The sequence below is a fragment of the Tenrec ecaudatus genome, chromosome 4 (assembly GCF_050624435.1).
Source record: "Tenrec ecaudatus isolate mTenEca1 chromosome 4, mTenEca1.hap1, whole genome shotgun sequence".
In the NCBI taxonomy this organism is placed as follows: Eukaryota; Metazoa; Chordata; class Mammalia; order Afrosoricida; family Tenrecidae; genus Tenrec; species Tenrec ecaudatus.
The window spans coordinates 61,929,916-61,950,516 of NC_134533.1; the positions used below are offsets into that span (position 1 = coordinate 61,929,916).

The following is a 20,601-nucleotide window of genomic DNA, read 5'->3' on the forward strand; positions in this document are numbered from 1 at the left end:
ACCTTGCTGTGGAAAGGCCGGTACCTCGGATAGCCCTGCTTGTCTGGGCAGCCATGAAGGCGGGTGGGGTGGATAGAGAGAAACGGTAGGACCGGGCTTGGGAGAGCTCAGGGATGCCAGCCTTTGGCTTCCAATGCCAGGCCCCCACAGGTGAAGACTGGCCTAGGCGCCCGTGGTGAGCCCCTCTTCCCTGCCCTCTCCCCCATGCCAGCTCTCCTCAAAGCCCAACAGCCAGTCCCTGCGCGGTGGGAACTGGTCAGAAAGGAAGAGTCATCGGCTGCCACGATTACCTAAGAGGCACAGCCACGATGACATGCTGCTGCTGGCTCAGCTGAGCCTGCCGTCTTCCCCCTCCAGCCTCCACGAGGACAGCTTCAGCACCACCAGCGAGCTGCTGTCCAGCCGCCGGGCCCGCCGCATCCCCAAGGTAGCTGCTTCCCCAGATGGAGCTGGGGCCTTGCAGGTGGGCGGGCAGGCAGCCAGCTCTGCTCTCCTCCCTCTCCTCCCCCATCAGCCCTCTTTGAATGAATTGTAGGTCTCTGGGCTGGACTCTTTGCTACCTAGTTCTCAGTAACACAGACACATTCATGGATCCCTGGGGCTCAGCCCGTGCTTTCCACTCCCATGCCAGTCTCAACTGATCACAATGGGGGACGGACAACAGAAAAGTGGGTGACGGGAGACAGCAGTCAGTGTAAGACATTGAAAAAAAACAATAGTTTATAAAATATCAAGGGTTCATGGGGGTGTATGCGTGGGAATGAGCTGATACCAAGGGCTCAAATAGAAAGAAAATGTTTTGAAAATGATGATGGCAACATATGTACAAAGGTGCTTGGCACAATGGATGGATGGATGGATGTGATAAGAGCTGTAAGAGACCTCAATAAAATGATTAAAAAATAAGAAAGAATTCCAGTCTTGGAAAGTTGCAGGGGTCAGTTAGACCTTCTCCTTATAGGCTTGCCAGGAGTCGGCATGGCTCTCGACGGCAGTGAGTTGTAACAACGAGACCATGGGGGCTCCCCAATAGTGCAGCCCAGTAGCAAGTGACCGTGAGCTTGCGGGGAGGTGGGTGTCCATGCATCGTAAAGGTTCCAGGCTCTTAACCCGAGATGGAAGCTGGAATCTTCCACTCTGTAACTTGCAGAGCCTAGACTTTTCAGCACTGATGTGCACGGGGCAGCAGGGGCCTGAGCCCCCCGCAGCCCAAAGCAGCAGGATTTAACCTAGCAGTATTTTTAGCCCACAAACAATGCTGGTGGGTATATTGGGAAGGAAGCTTCTTCCTGTCAGGGCCCCAGGTCCTAACCCAGAGGGGAAAGGCTGGAATCCTGGTTCCTGTTTTGACTTTGGTAGCAGCCCGTTGTCCCAGACAGTTCAGTGACTCTGGGGACCCAGGAGCTCCTGCCCTGTCTCGTTGGATCACGGTTTCTCCCTCTGGGGAGCTAACACCCGTGTCTTTGTCAGAGGCCGGGGCCTATTCAGTGGAGAGCTCCCAGGCATGGCGAGTGAACCTCTACTTAATGCCAGGCCTGCTGGGGGACCAGAATGGGGAAAGGGGGTGGTGGGCAGAGTTTTTTTTGGGGGGGGGGTTGTCAGTGAGGGGACCGGTGGACACAGACAGTTTGCACCAGCAACAGAAGGGTGGGCCCCTAATTAGCACCTTGGAAGTAGGTGTATCTTGTTCTGGGTCACCTCACCCCCTTCCTGCTTCCCTCCCCCAGCTTGTCCAAAGAATTAACTCCATCTACAGTGCCAAGCGGGGGAAGAAGAGGTTGAAAAAACTGTCTATGTCCAGCATTGAGACGGCGTCGCTGAGAGGTAGGCCTGGATGCCTAAGTGGTGTCACAAGTCTGGGGCCCCTGGCCATTAGGAGCAGGGACCGGCTTCAGCTAGCTGTTGGTCCACTGCAGGAGGGCCGAGCCCTGCTGGGAAGTGGCCACATAGGAGGGCCGGCCAGAGAGGGACTTTGAGCTGGGAGGCCGGAACAGGGAGGTGGGTGTGGGAACCTGCGTCTGGTGAAAGGAGAGGCTGGGCTTAAGGAGTTCTGGTCCGTTTCCGATTTCAGTCCTGGCTGCGGGGAGGGCAGGACCCTTGGGTTAGTTCCAGTCCTGTGGACCTCTCCATCAGCCCTCTCCTACCCCGGATCAGGCCCCAAGAGGCTTTTCTATGGGTTGGTGCCCTCAGAGACCCTGGCATGGGCCCCCAGGATCGCAGAGGAGGTTTGGGCCCTTCTCTCTGGAGAAGAGCTGGGAGGGGCGTGGACAGCCTTTGCCGGGGCGGGGCTCAGTGGGCTTGTCCTCTTGCTTTTCCAGATGACAACAGTGAAAGCGAGAGTGACTCTGACGACAGGTTCAAAGGTGAGCGCTCAGCAGTCTTCTCTCAGCCCGCCTGCGGGAACCAGCCTTCCCTCCTCCGCACACGGCACACGTGCTTCCCGTGTCCCCACCGGGCCTGGTCCGAAGATCAGGGAGCGTTAGGGAAGCCGGCTCCTGGAGTCATTGGTGCTCAGTGCTGTATGGGACAGCCACCGTCTCTTGACCCAGACGTGATAAACCCGCTGACCACGCCCAAGCTGTTGCCCAAGGGTAGTGGGTTTTAGATTCGGCTGGTAAATGGGGCTCTGGCGGGTCAGAGGTGGCTTCAGAAGATTAGACATACGGTATCTCTTCTGGGCCTCTGGGGGTAGTGAGGCCACCTGTCTCTCCAGCCCTCAGAGAGGAAGACTTCCTTCCACCTCCTCGAAAGATGCTGAGCCTCCCCCCCCCCCACCTCTCGGGCTGGCGCAGATCTGTTTGGGCTCTTGGGAAGCCCTGCCAGGCCATCCTAGTGGGGGAGTGTTGGGGAGCTTGCTTCTCCTTCCCTCTTCCCCTGGGTCCCCCGGGCGAGTGGGCAAGTAGACCTGGGACCTGGGGACAGGGACTGAGGAAGGACCCACGTGCCAGGCCTTTGGTAGGGTCTCAGGGTGTTCAGTTCCTTCTGGTCCTGTGTTGGTATGTAGGCAGGGGTGGGGTGAATGCCAGTGACTTGCCCCTGTGTTTGCCCAGAACCCTGGCGGCAGAGGGCTTGTGTACTGGGCTGCTAACCACCAGGTCAGCAGGTTGAAACCACCAGGTGTTCCATGGGGGAAAGACCAGGCTTTCCACTTCAGTAAACAGTTACCGTCCTGGAAACCCACAGGGGCCCTTCTACCCTGTCCTGTCAATCAACTTGATGGCAACACATTTTCAAATTTTGTTTGGCTTTGAAGTGCTGCTCTGAGCCCTAGCTCAGCCTCCAGGAGCTCCAGTAGGGCCAGGCCAGTAGCTTCTTGTGTTAGCACAGTATCTGTGCAGGTGTGGGCCCCTCACACCTGTACTGCTCCCCCAGACAAAACCGGGGGAGGGGGCAGGCTAGGTGCACGTCATCACATCACAGGAGAATCACAGAGTAGACACCCTGAGTCGGGGCCTGAGGTGGTGGGGTAGAGTGGGTTGGGGGGTTTAGGTGGGAAAATAAAGTGAGAGGCCAGTCTGCTTGCCTCCTGACGCGTGGCCTGCCCCCAGCCCACACGCAGCGCCTAGTTCACATCCAGTCGATGCTGAAGCGCGCGCCCAGCTACAGGACGCTGGAGCTGGAGCTGCTGGAGTGGCAGGAGCGGGAGCTGTTCGAGTACTTTGTGGTGGTGTCCCTCAAGAAGAAGCCATCCCGAAACACCTACCTCCCGGAAGTCTCCTACCAGTTCCCCAAGGTCAGACCCAGCCCTCTCCTGCCCCACCTTCTGCCCGCCTGAGGCTGAAGAACCATCCCATGCACCCAGCAGCCACACCCCTGGGCCCACTTCCCTTCTGCCAAGGGCGGTCAGAGGGGGCTTTTAGATGCTGTGGGTTTGGCCCCCTGCTCATTCCAGGGGTGGGGAGGTGCTCAGGACAGACCCCTGCTCTCAGCAGCTTTATCGAGAGGCAGTTTCCCCAGCACACAGCTCGCCCATGTTCAGCGTATAGCACGATGGTTTCGTGGGATCCTTACACAGTCGTACATCCTTCACCTGCTGCAACTTGAGAGCATGTTCACTAACCCCCCCCCAAAAAAAAAACCTGTGTACCAGGAGTGGTCATTTTCCACTGTGCCCTCCCCAACCTCCTTTCTCCCCAGCCTTGCCCCGCTCGCCACCGGACTACAGTCGGGCCTCCCCTCCAACTCTGTCCAGACTGCCCCTCTTTCCCTCAGTCCTGCGTCTCTGCTCGGGCAGGACAAGTCCTGCTTGCCCCACCTGCTGCCACATCACCTAGTTGATTCCCTTCGTGGCACCCTCAGAAATGGCCTCACCTGCTGACCTGCCTTGTCCCCTCTGTCTCACACGGTGGGAACCTCGGCACCAGCGGGCACCTCGGAAGCGCTCGCTCACTCGCTCGGCATTTGCTGATGGGGGATGATTTGACCCACATGCAGGCCTGTCTATCAGCGCTGTGAGCGGTTTCTGAGAGGCATGCTGGCTGGTAGCATGACATCTCTGTCCCCCGGGGGATGTTCCATGTCATCACTTGTCTCTCTGCTCCCCGCATTCCTCTTCCCCACAGCTGGACCGACCCACCAAGCAGATGCGGGAGGCAGAGGAGCGGCTCAAGGCCATTCCCCAGTTTTGCTTTCCCGACGCCAAGGACTGGCTTCCCGTGTCAGAGTATAGCAGGTGAGGCCTGCAGGGGCCAGCTGAGTGGGCTCACCCTAGTCCAGCCCTCCTCTTCTGCAGCAGCCTGGCCCTTCACCTCACTTTGTGCACCCCCCTCCTCCCCCAGTCTGCCCTATGACAGTCTCTGTTCTCCTGGGGACTTGCCCCGGCCCCTCTGACAGCACCCCTGAATCCAGACCCTTCCCTGTTCCAGTGAGACCTTTTCTTTCATGCTGACGGGAGAGGACGGCAGCCGACGCTTTGGCTACTGCAGGCGCTTACTGGTGAGTGGGGCAATCCAGTCCTTGGGGGCTGGCAGGCCAGGGGTAGGCCCCGTGGCATTTGTGTGCCTGTGTGTCTTTCCGCGACTCCAGCCTGCCCCTTGTGCTGAGCTTCCCAACCCCCAACACACCCATGCACAGCTGGTACCCTCCTGGAACAGCAGGGCCCAGCCCAGAGTGGCCCCTCTGCGGTGACACTAGGATGAGATTGTCTACCAAGAGGAGGAGGGATTGGGCTGTGGCTTACTGAGCTATCTTTCTTTTTTGACACTTTGCCTATATTTGTTTTTCATTTTCCATGGACTTTTGGACTCTGGGTGGTTGCTGGTCAGAACCTCTGCAGGATCTTGTTGCCCCAACAGAGCACATTAGATTATTAGATTGGATAGGGACTTCCTCACCACCATGTTAGGTAGCGTGTTCAGTGCCATGCTGCAGGCATGGGATGAGATGGACACATGTCTGATGGAGGAAGTTATGTGGTCACTCACTGCCATCAAGCTGAGCCCACCAGAACGTCCCCTGTGCGTTTCCAAGACTGTCACTCTTTACGGGAGTAGAAAGCCTCATCTTTGACCTGAGGAGTGGCTGGTGGTTTTGAACTGCCGAACGACTTTGTAGCTCGCAGCCCACTGTGTTACTTCTCCACCCCCGGGCTCCTGCACCCTCAGCCGAGACAGGAAAGGCAAAAGGAGCAGACACTCACGAGTTCAGCTTCTCACCAAACAGTTGTTGGCTCCTGAGGGGCGGACAGGAGAGCACGATGTGGAGATCACCTGAGGGGTCCCATGCCCCACAAACCCTGCATGCATGCATATGGGCTGCAGTGAAGGGGACTGGACTTGGTGCCACTGGGTGTGTTTCATCGCTTGCCAGGCGAGGTGCCGTCCGGAGGCATTTTCTTTCCTCCTCAGGACAAGCAGCCCAGGAGGTCTGCTCTGCCTGTCTCTAGCTCAGGAGACACTCCGGCAGGTGGAAGGCCTTGTCCAAGATTAAACCACCAGGGAGAACAGAAGCAGTCAGGTGCTCTTGGGGCACCCCATGGCTGGTGTGCATTCTTGGGTGTCTGGCCATCGGGTGCCCTGGGAGTGGGGCTGTGGAAATGTGGAGCCGTATCCACGCCAGGTGGAGGCTAGCCCTTCTGGGACCCCAGGGTGTCCAGAGTTGCCTGTGCAGGAGCAGAGGCCACTCTGCTGCTCCCTGCCGCCCCCAGGGAAGCCTCTGTTTGTCCTGGCCTGCGCAGAGGGCTGGGCTGGGTCCCAGCCAAGGGGGCTGGCGCTAGCTCGCTAGCTCGGCATTCCTGCAGATTGGACACAATGATTCTAACCCAAATCCCACATACTTGATTTAATCACTTGGGCCTTTCGTGGAGGCGGGGGGGGGGGGGAGGAGAGAGGAGCGAGGAGCGAGTTTCAGGCCTAATATGGACAAAAACAGATTCTGACTTCTCTTTAGATTGGTGACGTGTGGCCAGCAGGTCTGGAGACTGAAATAGCCCCATCTGCATTTGCTTAGCGGCCTGCACAAGGGGCGGGGGTGGGGGTGGGGGGGCAGCACCTGCTGTTCTGCCTGCTCCCTCTCCCCCTCCCCCTCTTCACAGCCTGGCCAGTCCCTCAGGTCTCTGGCCCAGGGGCAGCCCTAGAGCCCTGCCATCCTCGAGGGAGGAGGGGGCGGACTGAGCCCAGCGCATGGGGGCTCCGGGCCAGGGAGCCCTCGATATAGGTCTCCCTCCCCGGTCACCCACCTGTCTCATCCCCGTTTGTTCTTTGTTCTTCTTTGTTCCGTGAAAGGGAAAACAAGACCAAATGAAAACACAGCCACCTAGTGTCCCTGTAGGGCAGGGCAGAACTGCCCCTGTGGGTGTCCGAACCCTCATCTTCTTCCCAGGTTCAAACCGCCGACCTTGTGGTTAGCAGCCCAATACATAACCACTATAGCGCCAGGGTTCTCCCTGGCTACACGCATACAGTCCCAGGATTTCGACTTGGGCAGATGGCATCATCGTTGTGAACTCAGTTCCTTCACTTATAAAATGGGCATACTATCACAAGTTCACTTGATTTCTAAAGTCCTAAGCCCCAGAGACTCAGAGAAAACAGAGTTCCCTTTTCTGTCTGTTTTCCACTTGCCCTCTTGGAATGGCAAAAAGAGCAATTCCCAAAAGGGATGTTTTGCAGAATGTGCCCCAGGGGTGAAAAGGGGGGGGGTAGTAGGGTGGGCACACGGCTGTGTCTTGCTCCTAAGAATGAACATTACCACGAGTCCTCTGATTACCTGGGACCCTAGCCCAAAGGCTGTAGCACCACAGACCGCCCCCATAGTTTCTGTCGGGGTACATCACTGGGAGCAGCCCATGCTGGGCCTGGTGGGAGCGGAAGCCCCCTGACTAGAAAAGAAGCCTTAGCAGAGGCTGCCTTTGAGCCTGGTGGAGGAGTACAGGGATCTGGAAGAGGGACAAGTCTCCCTCAGTCCCCAGGTGAAGGAGTCACCCATGGTAATCCAGCATTCTCTGTGTCTGTCTTCCCCTCCCCTCCATGCCCCATGCCCAGCCAAGTGGGAAGGGACCTCGGCTGCCAGAGGTATACTGTGTCATCAGCCGCCTTGGCTGCTTCGGCCTGTTTTCCAAGGTAAGAGGCTCCTGGCTTGCGTCCCTCTCTTCCCCTCCCCTCCCCTCCCACAGCGGACAGCTCTCTTTGGAGTATCTGCAGCCAGCTCAGAAGAGAAAACCACCTGCTTGTGTGCGTGTGCGTGTGTGTGTGTACAGATGTATGTACGTATGTACATGGGTGTGAGGGAGGAGAGAGGACAGAGCGAGTACAAACTCGCTCTGACACCCTCCTCCTTCCAAAGCCTGGCTCTCACCTAGCCAGCTGGCATGCCCCAGCGTTCACACTTCCCATGTCTGCTCACCAGAGCGAAGCTGGAGCCCTTGGGGACAGAGACCATGGTGGGGAGGGGCTGGGGGAGGACCGAGCGAGACACTTTGCAGGGTTATTATAACCCCTGCCTTTGCCCCTCTGCTGGCTTGGCTCCTGAGGACAGGCGGGTACCCACTGAGGGGAGCAGAGCAGGCAGTGGGGGTCCTGGAAGTGGGGAAGCAGAGTGTGAAGACCCAAGCAAGACAGTCCTTCTGCCCGGCAGCGTTGGGCCTGGGAGTTGGGCAAGGGCAGCGCCCTGATGCCCCTCCTCGGGCTGCCGGTGGTGGGCACAGGTCCTGGACGAGGTGGAGCGCCGGCGTGGGATCTCTGCCGCCCTGGTCTACCCCTTCATGAGAAGCCTCATGGAGTCCCCCTTCCCTGCCCCCGGGAAGACCATCAAGGTGAAGACGTTCCTGCCGGGGGCCGGCAACGAGGTGAGGGCTGCAGCTGTCTCTTCCCTCGGGTTTGGGGGCGGGGGGGGGCTGGGGCGCCGGAGTGGCCGGTCAAGCTGGCAGTGTCCAGAGGTGCGGCACCCACCGCACCCAGACAGTAGATCCTGAGAGTTGACTGAATGAACTGTAACAGCTGCCCGTCTCGGCTCCCCTGAGGAGCCTTCCCTGACAAAGCCCCGGTGCGTGCCCTACCCACCTTCCCTGGAGTCTGTCATCAGTTATGTCCTGGACAGTGCGGGGACGTCAGTAGGATACTGCCCCCAGGGTCCTCATGCAGTTTATCTCAGTGGGAGCCCCTGGCGTCTGCACACAAACAGGTCCTTCCCACATGTGTCAAGTGAGAATAACAAGGGCGGGTAGCTGCCTTAGATGAAGCGGGTCGCAAAGGCCCCCTTTGAGGAAGTAAAATTGGAGCAGACATCTAAGGCTGAGTCAGAAGCGGCCCAAGGGGGAAGGAGACAGAGAAGAGTCTGGAGCAGAGGAGTTACTCCAGGTCAAGGAACATGGAGGACAAGGCTGAAGGGGCAGCTCGTCTGAAGGTCAGGGCTGAGAGGAGCTCTAGGGCTGTTAGAGGCAGTTGGTTGCCTGGGTGCTGTGACAATGGCTACCAACCCACTGCCATCCAGTCGCTGCCAATGCACCGTGACCCTCCAGGTCAGGGTAGAACTGTCTTTGTGGGGTTCTGTAAACAACAAGAAAGCCCAGTCTTTCCCACACCGAGTGGCTGGTGGTTTTGAACTGCTGGCCTTGCCGTTTGCGCCACCTGGGCTCCTGGAGAATGACCTGTAGAGGCACGCAGAAGGGGGGTGGTCAGCAGAGGAGCTGTGTCACTGGCAGGTGCCCCGGGGCATCCCTGGAGGGGCTTGCTGAGGGACAAGGGGCTTCCCCTGTCACTGAAGGGCAGGTTGGTAGTTTGTAGGTTCCAGAGTCCCATCTGATGGCTAGTTTTGTCAAAGCAGGCCGCTTCTGAGGGGATGGTAGATAACGAAACGGCGGGGCCCAGGAGAAGAGAGGAAACACGTTTGTGTTGTTACAGAGAGGAGAAAAGGGACAGATTAGGGAAACATAGTCAGTGTGCCAGGCAGTGCAAAGGCCCATTTAAGGTCTTCCTCTCGCCTCCCTGCCCCCCCCCACTCACCCATAGTCGAAGGAGCTTGGGGGGGGGCGGATCAGGAGCAGGACAGCAGACCCGCCCTGTAGTCCAACATCATTCTAGGCGTTGCGTGGCTCAGGGCTGGGCGACTCTCACTCCCTGAACCCGAAACCCACTGCTTTTGCCTCGAAGAACCCTCCCATCCCATCCCACCTACCCCCTGCTGCCTTCCTAGCTGTGCCATGCAGCGCCAGCATCTTGGGTGGAAAGCACAGGACGACCTGACACAGCCTGGGAGCTTCCGCTCTGCCCCCAGAGAGGGGAGCTGAGCTCTGCATGCAGGGCGAGAGCTGGCATCACTGTGATGATGACTGCGGGGGGAGGAGAGGGTGCAAAGCCTTGGGGTGTCATAGTGGTATGGTGTCCTTTCAGCCTTTGCCATCTGTACCCGTCGCTGAGCCTTCTGGGAGTTCACATCGTGGGGTGTGTGTGGGGGGAGACAGTGGAAACAGATGACTGCAGCGACTAGTGCGCATCCCTGCGCTCTGTTGGGGCCCGTGGTAAGCAAGGAGTTAGGACTGGGGACCCCATGAGATGCTGTGGGGCAAAGCCCCTGGAAAAGATTGTTCAGGTAGGACAGGGCTCTGAGAGGAACTGAGCTTCCCACACTCATGTTTGGGAGGCCTGCGGCGTCCATGCTGCTGGCTGCGGAAGGGGCCCGGCAGCTGGCTGCCAGTGGCCTCAGCAGTTTGTCCCCTGCTCCACTTCTAACTGCCAGGATCATCCGAAACCCCCGGCCCCTCATCCCTGCCCTGTGCTGTAGCACTGTCCTTGGACACCGCCCTCAGGAGAGCCGTGCTACCTTGAAGTTGTGGAGTCGCTAATCCTCCCTGGCATGGGGGCGATGAGGGGGCGAGGGTGGCAGGGCTGACTTAGCCTCTGAGCGGGAAAAGGGAGGGGGAAGGGCCACCAGGTCCCTGGCACTGCCTCCTCAGAGATGGCTGAAACATCCCCATGGCCTGGAGACCAATGGATGCTAGATCGTGGGCTCTGGTCAGCGCAGGCACCAGGACACCTGTCTGGGAGATGGACAGGAGGACGCTGCAGGGAAAAGCTGTGCTCAAAGAGAAATGAGCTCTGTCTCTTTCCCTTTCCCTTCACTTCTTCATTCAGGTTCAGGGGGTTCCTTCCGAGAGAGAGAGAGAGAGAGAGAGAGAGAGAGAGAGAGAGACAGGTGTCTCTCTCTCTCTCTCTCTCTCTCTCTCTCTGCCCCCCCCCTCTCTCTCACACACACACATATCTCTCTCTCTCTCTCACTGCACTTGGAATTGGACTCACAGTTTGAGTGCTCTGGGGCAGGGCTGTGGCCTGAAGAGATGAGACTGGACCTCGCCGCCCGGTGGGGAAGATGTAGAGCCCTGGAAAAGAAGGGTGGGTGGGAAGGGGCCAGCCACTCCCAGTGGCCTGGCGTGGGGAGCCTGGGGTGGCATCCACTTGCCTCCCCTCCTGCAGGTGTTAGAAGGTGGCGTAGGGAGCTCAAGGTGGCACCCACTTGCCTCCCCTCCTGCAGGTGTTGGAGCTGCGGCGGCCCATGGACTCCCGCCTGGAGCACGTGGACTTTGAGTGCCTCTTTACCTGCCTCAGCGTGCGCCAGCTCATCCGCATCTTCGCCTCGCTGCTGCTGGAGCGCCGGGTCATTTTTGTGGCCGATAAGCTCAGGTAAGGCCCAGCAGGCCCTTAGGAACCCAGTCAGTAGGCGGGCGGTGCCTGTGGGTTTGCATGGTGTGGTCAGCATCTCTTGGGGCAGGCCAGCCTAGCAAGCCCCAGGGGAGACTGGTTAGTAGAGGGGCCCCTGGAGGCCTTGGCCCAAGGGGATTCTTGGGGATTCCTTTGCTCCTCTTGTCCTGATGTCCCTGGACAGTCTAGGTTACCTGCTGTGTGCTGAGATGAAGGCCCCTAGAGAAACTTCCTCTTCTGGCCTTTTCCTTGACAAGCCCAGGATTCCTGGGGCGGGCCGTGAGGGAGGGTCGTCTCCCGTGTGAATGAGGGAGTAGTTGCATCATCAACTCGACTCTACACAGGTTTTCTGAGACTATAAACTTGATGGGAACAGACAGCCTCATCTTTCACTCAAGGAGCAGCTGGTGGATTCGAACCACCAGCTTTGCAGCTAGCAGCCCAGGGCCTAACCCACAGCGCCACCCTGGCCCCCTTCCTGAGGCATAGGAGGAGGTGAAGGAGGAAAAGCCAGAGGCACCGACTTTTCCAGACAGTTCGAGTTTGGAGACAGGAACCAGCCCCTGCATGTCCCTGTTACAGCCTCCTAGTTTCTGAAGGGACAGTTTGAGGTATTCTGCCGACCCTGTTGGACAGTGAGTTTGGTTTGGGCTTTGGTCTGTCAGGTCTGACCAGCTAGAACCAGCAGGGCTGGTGGCTTCAAGAGGCCCCTCCCGGCGTGTCTCCTTCAGGCCCTGGCTGCCCAGCTGCGATGCCCCTCTTGGCCAGCCCTTTGTGGCCTCTAGCAGTGCCTGGGCCCGAGGTTCCTTTTCCTGGAGAATCCACTGGCTCACCCTGGGCTGTGGCTCCCTATCCCTTTCCCTGCCCCCAGCCCAGCCCTGCAGGGTTATGAATACAGCTATTGTTCCCCTGGACTGCAGCTGCCTGGGAGCACATTCCAGGGCCCTGTAGGGAGGAAGGGCTCTCTGGTCTTGGTCAGACTGGGCATCCTAGTTCTGCCAAGCTTAGAAAAGATGTCCAGAGTCTTTTCTCTCACAAGGGCTCCTGCTTCTGCCTGGAGAGGGGAGGGGCGGCAGCTCTGTGATGGGCCCGCTTCTGTTCTGTTGCTCTCGGTTTTTTTTTTTTTAAGGTTTTCCACAAGTTTGGAATCCTTTGATCTTGTTGTGGGATTGAGATTGGGCTGGTCTGGTCTGGGGCAGTGCACAAAACCTCTCAGCCCCACTCCGCACCCCCCTGGAGATTGTGGCACACTGTGACCTCCCGCTGAGAGAGCCCCTTCCCCAGATCTCTTGAAGGAGGTGCAGGGGCACCCCTCAAGCAAGGCCCAGTGGTATTTTAGGGGGCGCTCAGGCACAGCCAAGCAGCACAGGGCACTGGCTGACAAAACACGCATGACCCTCCAGAGCTCTTTCTTGTTCCCGTCACAGAATGGCTCTGTGTTCTCTGGCTGGGGGAGTATTCCCTAGAGAGCCCGGGGCTTTTGTGGCGAATAGTGGGGCCCAGAGATGTGAGAGGGGCAGGCTGGAAACTGAGCCGGCTCCTGTGCCTCTGCCCCCTCATTTGTCACAGATCCGCTCCGCACAGCTGAGCGCGGCTCAGGGTAGGCGTGTGTACTGCAGACACACACTCAGGTCCCTTCAGTCATTGTGTTGAGTGACGTGGCCTAGAGGCCTGGAGCCCCCTCCAGGCCAAGAGAGGAATGACCTCAGTGAGAGGAGTGAAAGGGAGGGAGGAGCACCTTTGACCTGATAAGAAGGGAGCAGCCTCCTCCCCTGCTGGGACCGGGACACTTGGACTGAGAGCCAGAAGGCCGCCTGTGTCCTAGCTCCGCCACATAAGACCAGCCTGGCTGTCCCAGGGCACCCAGGCCTCAGCTGTAAAACGAGGAACCACTTAGAGGACTCCTGTGGGACCCTCCAGGTCTCAGCATGCGTGAATCGGGGATCAACTCCTGCTCATCCTTACCTTTGTACTCCCAAATCAGAGCAGGAGGTGAGGTCAACCTGTGGGACACTGGTGGCCCTTAGGGATAGGACATGTGTGTGTGCGTGTATGTGTTCAAGTGTTGCGCCACACCTCCAAGACTGACCCTAAGCAGAGTCCTAAAGAGGTTGGCCCAGTGCCCTGGAGGCCCTGAGCCAGGGGAAGGTGGGTGCCTCCCGGTCTGTAGGTCTGACTCAGGCGCAGGCACCCTGCTCTCAGTGAGCATTGCTGTCCCACTTGGCCATTGAGCCTCAGAAGAGAATCCTAGCCCCAGGGTGTAGACCGCACTGGCCTGAAGTGGCTGGGCCTGCCCTCAGTGCCATCTGTCCGCCCACCAGTACCCTGTCCAGCTGCTCCCACGCCGTGGTGGCCCTGCTCTACCCCTTCTCCTGGCAGCACACCTTCATCCCTGTCCTTCCGGCCTCCATGATCGACATCGTCTGCTGTCCCACCCCCTTCCTGGTCGGCCTGCTCTCCAGCTCCCTGCCCAAACTGAAGGAGCTGCCCGTGGAGGAGGTGGGCCCTGGGGAGCAAATGGGGGAAGCGGGGAGGGGGAAGACGTGGGGATCGGCATCTTCCTGGTCCTTGTCCTTTCTCCCAGGGGAGGGCTCCCCCACTGCCCCCCTCTGCCTTACTGGTGTTCTCTGTGGGAACCTGGGGGTGGTCTGGAGGCTTGGCAAAGGGCACCCCAAATCACTGATGATGACTCCTCCCAGGCGCTGATGGTGAATCTGGGATCGGACCGGTTCATCCGACAGGTAAGTGCAGGACCAGTGATGGTGTCCACCCAGGGTAGGGGCTTGTCAGACTCAGGGTCCGGAAGAATCCCTGCCCTTCCCGCCCCACTCCCCCTTCAGGCCTCTTGGTTGAGCTCTTGCTCTGGCTGTTAGGGGTCACAACACAGAGCTTGGTGGGGAGAAATTGACCCAAGCCCTCTAGCCCACAACAGGAGCTGTCTTTCTAGTGGGTAGTATTGTTAGGTCGGGGTAGGAGGAGCGTGGCCCGGAAACCTGGAGTCCTAGCATCTGGACTTGGCCGCCATGGGGCCCCAGGAACCTGTATGGGTCTCCCATCTTCTCTGAGTCAGTACTCTCATCGCCAGGGCATTGGGAGATCACCGCCCTTGAAACGTGACCCAGGGGGTTAGTCGAGTGCCCTGCAGAGCTCCTTGGAATGGAAAGGGATCAGTTCCTCAAGGGAGTCCCCAGACTCTCTACACAGAACTCTGTGCCCTACGCACTGCATGGGCACCATGCGACACACCACGGACAGGGTGACGGACTCCGTGGTAGCAGGTATCAAGGTGTAGACGCTGAGCCAGAATGTCGAGACCTGAGACTAGCTGGGTGCAGAGACTTCGTGGGAGAGCTGTGCTGGTTAGACCACACACCCTGGGCATCCTTGCTTCCAGCCCAGGACAGGATGCTAATTGAGGCTTTGGCTACCACTTCTGTTGGCAAAGTTGATGCTCTATAGAATCTTTCCAGCCTTTCCTGGATGGAAGACAAGCTCCCTGCCCTGAGCCAACTGTGCTTCCCACCCAGAGTTGGGCAGATTTCATCAGGAGCCCTGGCTACCCACGCCTACGCCTCGCCAAAAGGGGCTGGTTCTAGTGAATGCCCCCAGTTCCACCACTTGGCTGAGGCCAAGTTTCTTAACCCTTTTGAGTCTCAGTTCTTCAAAACGCATTTGATTAACATGTCTACGTCATAGGGCTCTTGGAGAGTTAGATGACACAGGTAAGCTCTTTCTTACAGTAAACGGCTGCAACCGATGGCGAGGGTGGCCCCTCTGTTCTTGTCCCTCTGCAGATGGATGATGAAGACACACTGTTGCCTCGGAAGCTACAGGCAGCTCTGGAGCAGGCTCTGGAGAGGAAGAACGAACTGATCTCCCAGGACTCTGACAGTGATTCCGATGATGGTGAGCAGAGCGCATGGAGCCCCCTCTGCCCTCGATGGCTGGGCCTGGACCTCGAGTGGACCCTGCTTCTGTGCACCAAGCCCTTCTTGGCCCATGAGGTTTCACAATCGGCTCATAGTTTCATTCCAGCCTAGAATTTCCTAGTCCCATTCTCACGGGCTCAGAGAGCTAGACCTTGCCGGGTTTGAGGGGAGAGAAGACTTGTGTTTACTCACTTTGTTCAGAAATGTGAACAAGGTTGGTGCTGCTTCTGGGGTGGCCCAGGCTTCAGCGCTGCCCCCTTCCCACTGAAACCAGGAGTCTGAGGAGGGAAAGCCCCAGTGCTGGTGCCAACCACAGAAAGTCTTCGTGGGGACAGACACTTAATTTATCCTGCCTCTCGGGCCTGGCCTCCCGCCACTGCAGGATGGAGGGAACATCCTCTTCCTGAGGGGCCAGGGAGACCACGTAAGGTGTGGGCAGCGGTTCTCTGGACCTCTGATTTCCACTCTCATTCACCCACCCAGACTCCCTTCACTCTGTAGGAGTGACCCATGCCCACGTTGGGAGATTGGGCACCCCGGTAGCTTCTGAGCTAGTGACGAGCCTGTAAACACCAGAGATGAAGTTTCGAGAACAAAACTTGGCAGGAAGTTTTGTGGAGAAGAGAGGAGACAGCAGTTGCAGGCTGAGGCAGACCTGCCGATCCTTGCCCTGAACCTCAAAGATGTCCTCTTCCCTTCCAGAATGTAACACCCTCAGCGGGCTGGTGTCGGAGGTGTTCATCCGCTTCTTTGTGGAGACCATTGGGCACTACTCCCTCTTTCTGACACAGACTGAGAAGGGGGAGAGGGCCTTTCAGCGAGAGGCCTTCCGCAAGTCTGTGGCCTCCAAGAGCATCCGCCGCTTCCTGGAGGTTTTTATGGAGTCCCAGATGTTTGCTGGCTTCATCCAAGACAGGGAGCTCAGAAAGTGCCGGGCCAAGGGTAAGGCTGGGGGCTGAGGGGCCGGCAGGGGGGAAGGTGGGGGGTGCCCTTAACACTTTGTCTTCAGATAGGAACTTCCAAGGGCGCTTGCCTCTCCCCTCCTCTTCCTAAAGAACAGCAGCAAACTCAGGGCCACCAGGGCCATCCCGAGACCGTAACTCTCCACGGGAGCAGAGAGCCTGGCCCTTCTCCTGCAGAGTGGCTGGAGGCTTCGAACCGCCAACCTGCACCGGTTAGCGGGCCAGTGCGTGACCCCTACACCAACCTCCCCTCCTCCTCAGAGGATACCACACTGAGCCACTGAGGGGGTTCTGGGAACCCAGCAAGGCCCCTGACGGGGAACTGGGCTAGCTGCCTGGGTTAGGTTGGTGGCAGTCTCCCCTCAGGGCAGAGGGGCATCTTCTCTGTAGTTATTTCATAAGCTTTGCTCTAGGGTCTTTTTCATTTCCCTAAGCCCTCTCCTCTGGGTGTTGACTTCTTCATTCCACCGAGACTGTCCACTGAGGGCAGGGGTGGGGAACCTTCCTTCTGCCAAGGGTCTTTGGCATATGTAAGACATCACTCGCAGGCCCCACTGCTGGTCCAAGATCTAACTCACTCAGCCCAGTGTGGTGGCTGCAACTGCTGCTCTTGGGTGAGGCCACGGCTGATGTCAGGTGGTCCTGAGGATTTCTCTCTTGAGCCTTCAGTTCATGCGGCAGCCCCTTTTCTAGACAGCGTGGGGCAGGGATGGGTGAGGGCAGCTCTGGAATCAAGCGTGGTGACGCATCTCAGTGGTGTGTGCCGGGAGGCAGGATCCCCAGGACAGTCTTGCTGTCCGCAGTAGAAACCACTGCGAGGGCATCAGTGACGGTTTGGATGCTCCTTCAAATCGTGATCCCAGATCCTTGGTTTCTCCCTCTTGTGCCCACGGGCCCCCTTCACTGCAGCCATCTCCCCTTGCCTTTTTCCAGTGCGGTTCTGTTCCGTGCTCCTGAGCCTTCTCCCGCTTCTGCCCAGGTCTGTTTGAGCAGCGAGTGGAGCAGTATCTAGAGGAGCTCCCAGACACAGAGCAGAGCGGCATGAATAAGTTTCTCCGAGGCTTGGGTGAGTTGCCTTGTTCCTGAGAGATGGTCCATGCTTCCCAAGAGAGGTTCAGCTGGGTGACCTTTCCCTCGGAATGCTGACTGGATGCCAGGGGGTGCCTATAGTGGGGCTGGGGAGGTGGGCAGAGCAAGACGAGGTCCCTTGGTGACCACAGAGTTTCTAGACCAAGGGGCCCAAGGACGATGCACACAGGATTTACCGAACTGCAGAACCAACAGAGACGAGAGGCCCACTAAGGTGTTGGGGTACACACTTCCCTAAGAGTGTGTCCTGTCCAAGCTTCCCTGGCTAGCACCTCCCCTCACTAGGTCCACCTCTCTACAGAGCTCCGCCAGCAAGCCCACAGTCAGTGTGCCTCGGATTCAGGGGGAATTGACTCCGAGGTGAAGTGGTTTGGCCCAAGCCTTACCGTGATCACACAGTGCCCTGGGGTGGGGGTGGGGGCTCTCGTGTGCTGTGACCTGCTTTGTCACAGCTGCAACCATCTTCCCCAGCCATGGGGTGGAGGCCGCAGGAGCTGCTGGCGCTGACACGGTTTCACTCTGGTCCTCTCTGGCACACAGGCAACAAAATGAAATTCCTCCACAAGAAGAATTAAACCGTTTGCCGAGCCGCGGAATCCAGTGCCTTGCAGAACCTGGAGCCTGGGCGGGGGTGGGGGTGGGTGCAAGCCTGTGACCCTGTGGGCTCCTGTGGCTGCACTGCCCCCACTGCCCCCACCCTCCAAGCCAGGACACCTCTGCCATCACAATATTCCCAGGAGACTGTTTGTAAATAATCTGCTGTAAGCTTTCCTATTTGGTTTTATTTTGTACTGAGCAAAGAGGATCTGGTAAATATTTGTATATTCCCGAGAGGCCGGGGCTTTCCTGCCCTGCCCTGCCCGAGCATGGAGGAGGTTTCGCTGGGTGCCAGTGACGGTCTCAGCCCAGCCTCAGCTCTTTCCCAGAGGCCCTGCAGCCAGTCTCAGGCCCTGCAGAGCACATGCTGCCTTGAGATGTACAGGAGACTTTTTTTTTTAATCTTAGAGTTTCTATTTTTTTCCCCTAGTTGTCCCCCACCCCAAGCCCTCTGTTTCTGAAAGGCAAGGGCCAGCCGGTCCCCATGTGCCGCACAGTTATCAGGCTCTTCGCCTGGCCCTCTCTTGCTCCTCCCACCCGTGAGATGGTCAGTGAGTTCCGGACATCCTAGCCTCCAGCTGTCAGTGCCCCTGGCAGGCTGCTGCCAGGGGTGCCACAATGCGGTACAGGCACCCCTCCTTCCCACTGTCTATGGGTGTTCCCAATAAACAGTGTACAGCGTGTGGGCCCACAGCCCCGTGTCTTTGGCTTCATTCGGAAAGTTCGCTCTCTGGGGAGGGGGCTGCCCCAGGCCAGACTGGGCGGAATCGAGCAGGCACGTTGGGAGTTCAGGACTTGATCGTGGGCTTAGTCAGTTACTGCACTGAAATGGGCTTCTCTGGCAGAGCTAGGAGGCTGGGCCTTAGAAGGCCCCTTCTCCCCACTCCAGCTGGGCTTCCCTCTGAGGACTGAAGCGTTCCCACTAATGCACAGGGCTCTCCCTGGCCGATCAGCCGGCTCCTAGTCAACCGGAAACCCTTCCTACGTCTTTGGCTGTCCTGACACGGCTGGAGAGGATGCCCTGTGAGAACGGACCCCAAGGCTTGGTCATAGTATGACCTATTGCTTATACCTCTCTGATGGCACTCTGTAAATTGCTGTGACCTGTCTCCTCTCCACCCCCCAACCTGGAGAAAACGCTGCTAAATGCTATGGGAAAGCAAGGAGAAAACTGGGTCACTGGCCTTTCTGCCCCCATCTGTGACCTGAGTAGAGCAGAAACCATAACCCCCAAGGTGGGGGCACTGAACTAAAACATACTTCATTAGTTTTGCGTTCGGGCCTGGCAGCATTTTCATCCTGGAAGTCTCCCCATCCTTCTGTCCCAAGCTCCCCATGGTCCTCTCCCGCTTCCACTCAGGCCTGCGCAGCCCCGGCTGTCAGAGGGCTGGGTGGCAAGGTGGAGACGGCTTCTCTTCTGAGGAAAAAGCCATCTTTGCCTAGGAAAAGGTGCCTATACTCAGCATTTGCCAGGAATCAGGGATTGGGGTCTTGGATCTGTGTGCGTCAACAGAGGGAGGGAGAAGAGTGATCAGAACCAGAAAGTCCAGAGCCCATTGCTCAGGCTGGACTCAAGACAGTCTTAGACGTGGATTTCTAATAACTACACAATCATAGTTTCCAAAGGGCACGATTTCTCTAACGTGATTCAAGCACTCTTAGAATGTAGGCGCCAACACTTTAAATTTTAAAATCTTTACGTATCTTTATAGCACAGGGTTGGTACATCTCTGGCCACAGCTCTGACCCAAATCAAAGCTCTGGTTCTGGCACAGAAAGGCTTGCAATAGAGGGGCGGGAGGATGAGAACGGAGGGGGAGGGGCTGGCTGTGTCCACACTCTCTGGTTTCGGATTGACCAAGTGCTCTGGGCTGTTCAGGTTCTGTTCTCATGTAATTTCAGGCCCTTAAAATCAGTGGTTCTCAATACTTCACTGCCCCCCCCACCAGTTTTTTTTAAGAGCAAATATAACTACCTCTTTTACTCTTTTTCAAATTTTTTCCCTTTTACTAATTTGAAATAAAATTCACAGATGATTTGCCTAAACATACCTTGTTGTGCATGGGGTTACTGCGAGCTGGCGGTTGACCAAAGGCCCATTTTGACTAAGCATTTCAGAACTCAACTGTGACTGCTGAGCTGATTCTGATTCACTGTGACCCCCCTTGTGTTTCAGGGTAGGGCTTTCTTGACTAGTCTTTACTGAAGGAAAGTTCAACGCTCAGCCGCTAGCCTAGCAGTTAACAGTTCAAATCCATCCATGGCTCTGTGGGAAAAAGACCTGGTATTCTGCTCCCAAAAAGACTACAGTCCAGAAAACCACGGACTAGTTCCATCTTGTAACCTGGCCTTGCTGTGAGTTCAAACAGACTCGACAGAGAACAGCCATCTACTACAGGATTGGTCTCTACTTCTCCTGAGAACAAAGAACGACACCAAAGATGAAAAGAAACGACTCTATCAGAGTAAATCTGCTTGTAGTATTTCTCCCAAGTGGGTGATACTATCTCTGTAGGGGGCCTTGGAATAAACTAGGGTGGAGATACCTACACTTCATTCTATAATACAAGCGTTCTTGTATTATAGACTGTAATACAAGTGTATTCATTTCTGAGGGGGATCGGTGGGGAGGCCCTGAGTTTTTTTTTTTTAACTGAAAAGGGAATGGTAAGCCAAGTAAGTTTGGGGGCTGTGGTCTACGTGAACTGCAGCCGCATGTACCCCCAAACCCAAAGAACTAGATGACGCCTGGCTTACCACTACCAACTGTTGTGGTCAGGACCCCAATGAATGGTCTGAGAGAACAGAAGACAAATGTAAAAACCCACCAACTTCACATGACTGTCTTGAGACACTCTTTAAACTTTGATCCCAAAGTAGCCTGAAGTCACT

At 57.3% G+C, this 20,601-nt stretch overlaps 1 protein-coding gene across 12 annotated transcripts in view; it reads left to right on the plus strand.

The window, feature by feature from the left end:
• Nucleotides 1-18,402, plus strand: part of DENND2B (DENN domain containing 2B) — a 169,480-nt gene extending 151,078 nt beyond the window's left edge. For 8 of the 12 annotated variants that reach the window (XM_075546108.1, XM_075546111.1, XM_075546110.1 and 5 more), the window contains 15 exons: nucleotides 212-463; nucleotides 1,728-1,824; nucleotides 2,319-2,363; nucleotides 3,549-3,733; nucleotides 4,563-4,672; nucleotides 4,866-4,935; nucleotides 7,482-7,559; nucleotides 8,144-8,284; nucleotides 10,966-11,114; nucleotides 13,454-13,631; nucleotides 13,832-13,873; nucleotides 14,927-15,038; nucleotides 15,764-16,003; nucleotides 17,003-17,089; nucleotides 17,653-18,402. In XM_075546108.1, coding sequence (XP_075402223.1) covers nucleotides 212-463; nucleotides 1,728-1,824; nucleotides 2,319-2,363; nucleotides 3,549-3,733; nucleotides 4,563-4,672; nucleotides 4,866-4,935; nucleotides 7,482-7,559; nucleotides 8,144-8,284; nucleotides 10,966-11,114; nucleotides 13,454-13,631; nucleotides 13,832-13,873; nucleotides 14,927-15,038; nucleotides 15,764-16,003; nucleotides 17,003-17,089; nucleotides 17,653-17,687 — 1,821 coding nt within the window. In that variant the 3' untranslated portion in view covers nucleotides 17,688-18,402. The remainder of the gene's footprint in view (nucleotides 1-211; nucleotides 464-1,727; nucleotides 1,825-2,318; nucleotides 2,364-3,548; nucleotides 3,734-4,562; nucleotides 4,673-4,865; nucleotides 4,936-7,481; nucleotides 7,560-8,143; nucleotides 8,285-10,965; nucleotides 11,115-13,453; nucleotides 13,632-13,831; nucleotides 13,874-14,926; nucleotides 15,039-15,763; nucleotides 16,004-17,002; nucleotides 17,090-17,652) is intronic. The other 4 variants (XM_075546114.1, XM_075546120.1, XM_075546115.1 and 1 more) reach the window with 2 other exon arrangements.
• Nucleotides 18,403-20,601: the final 2,199 nt, after the last annotated feature.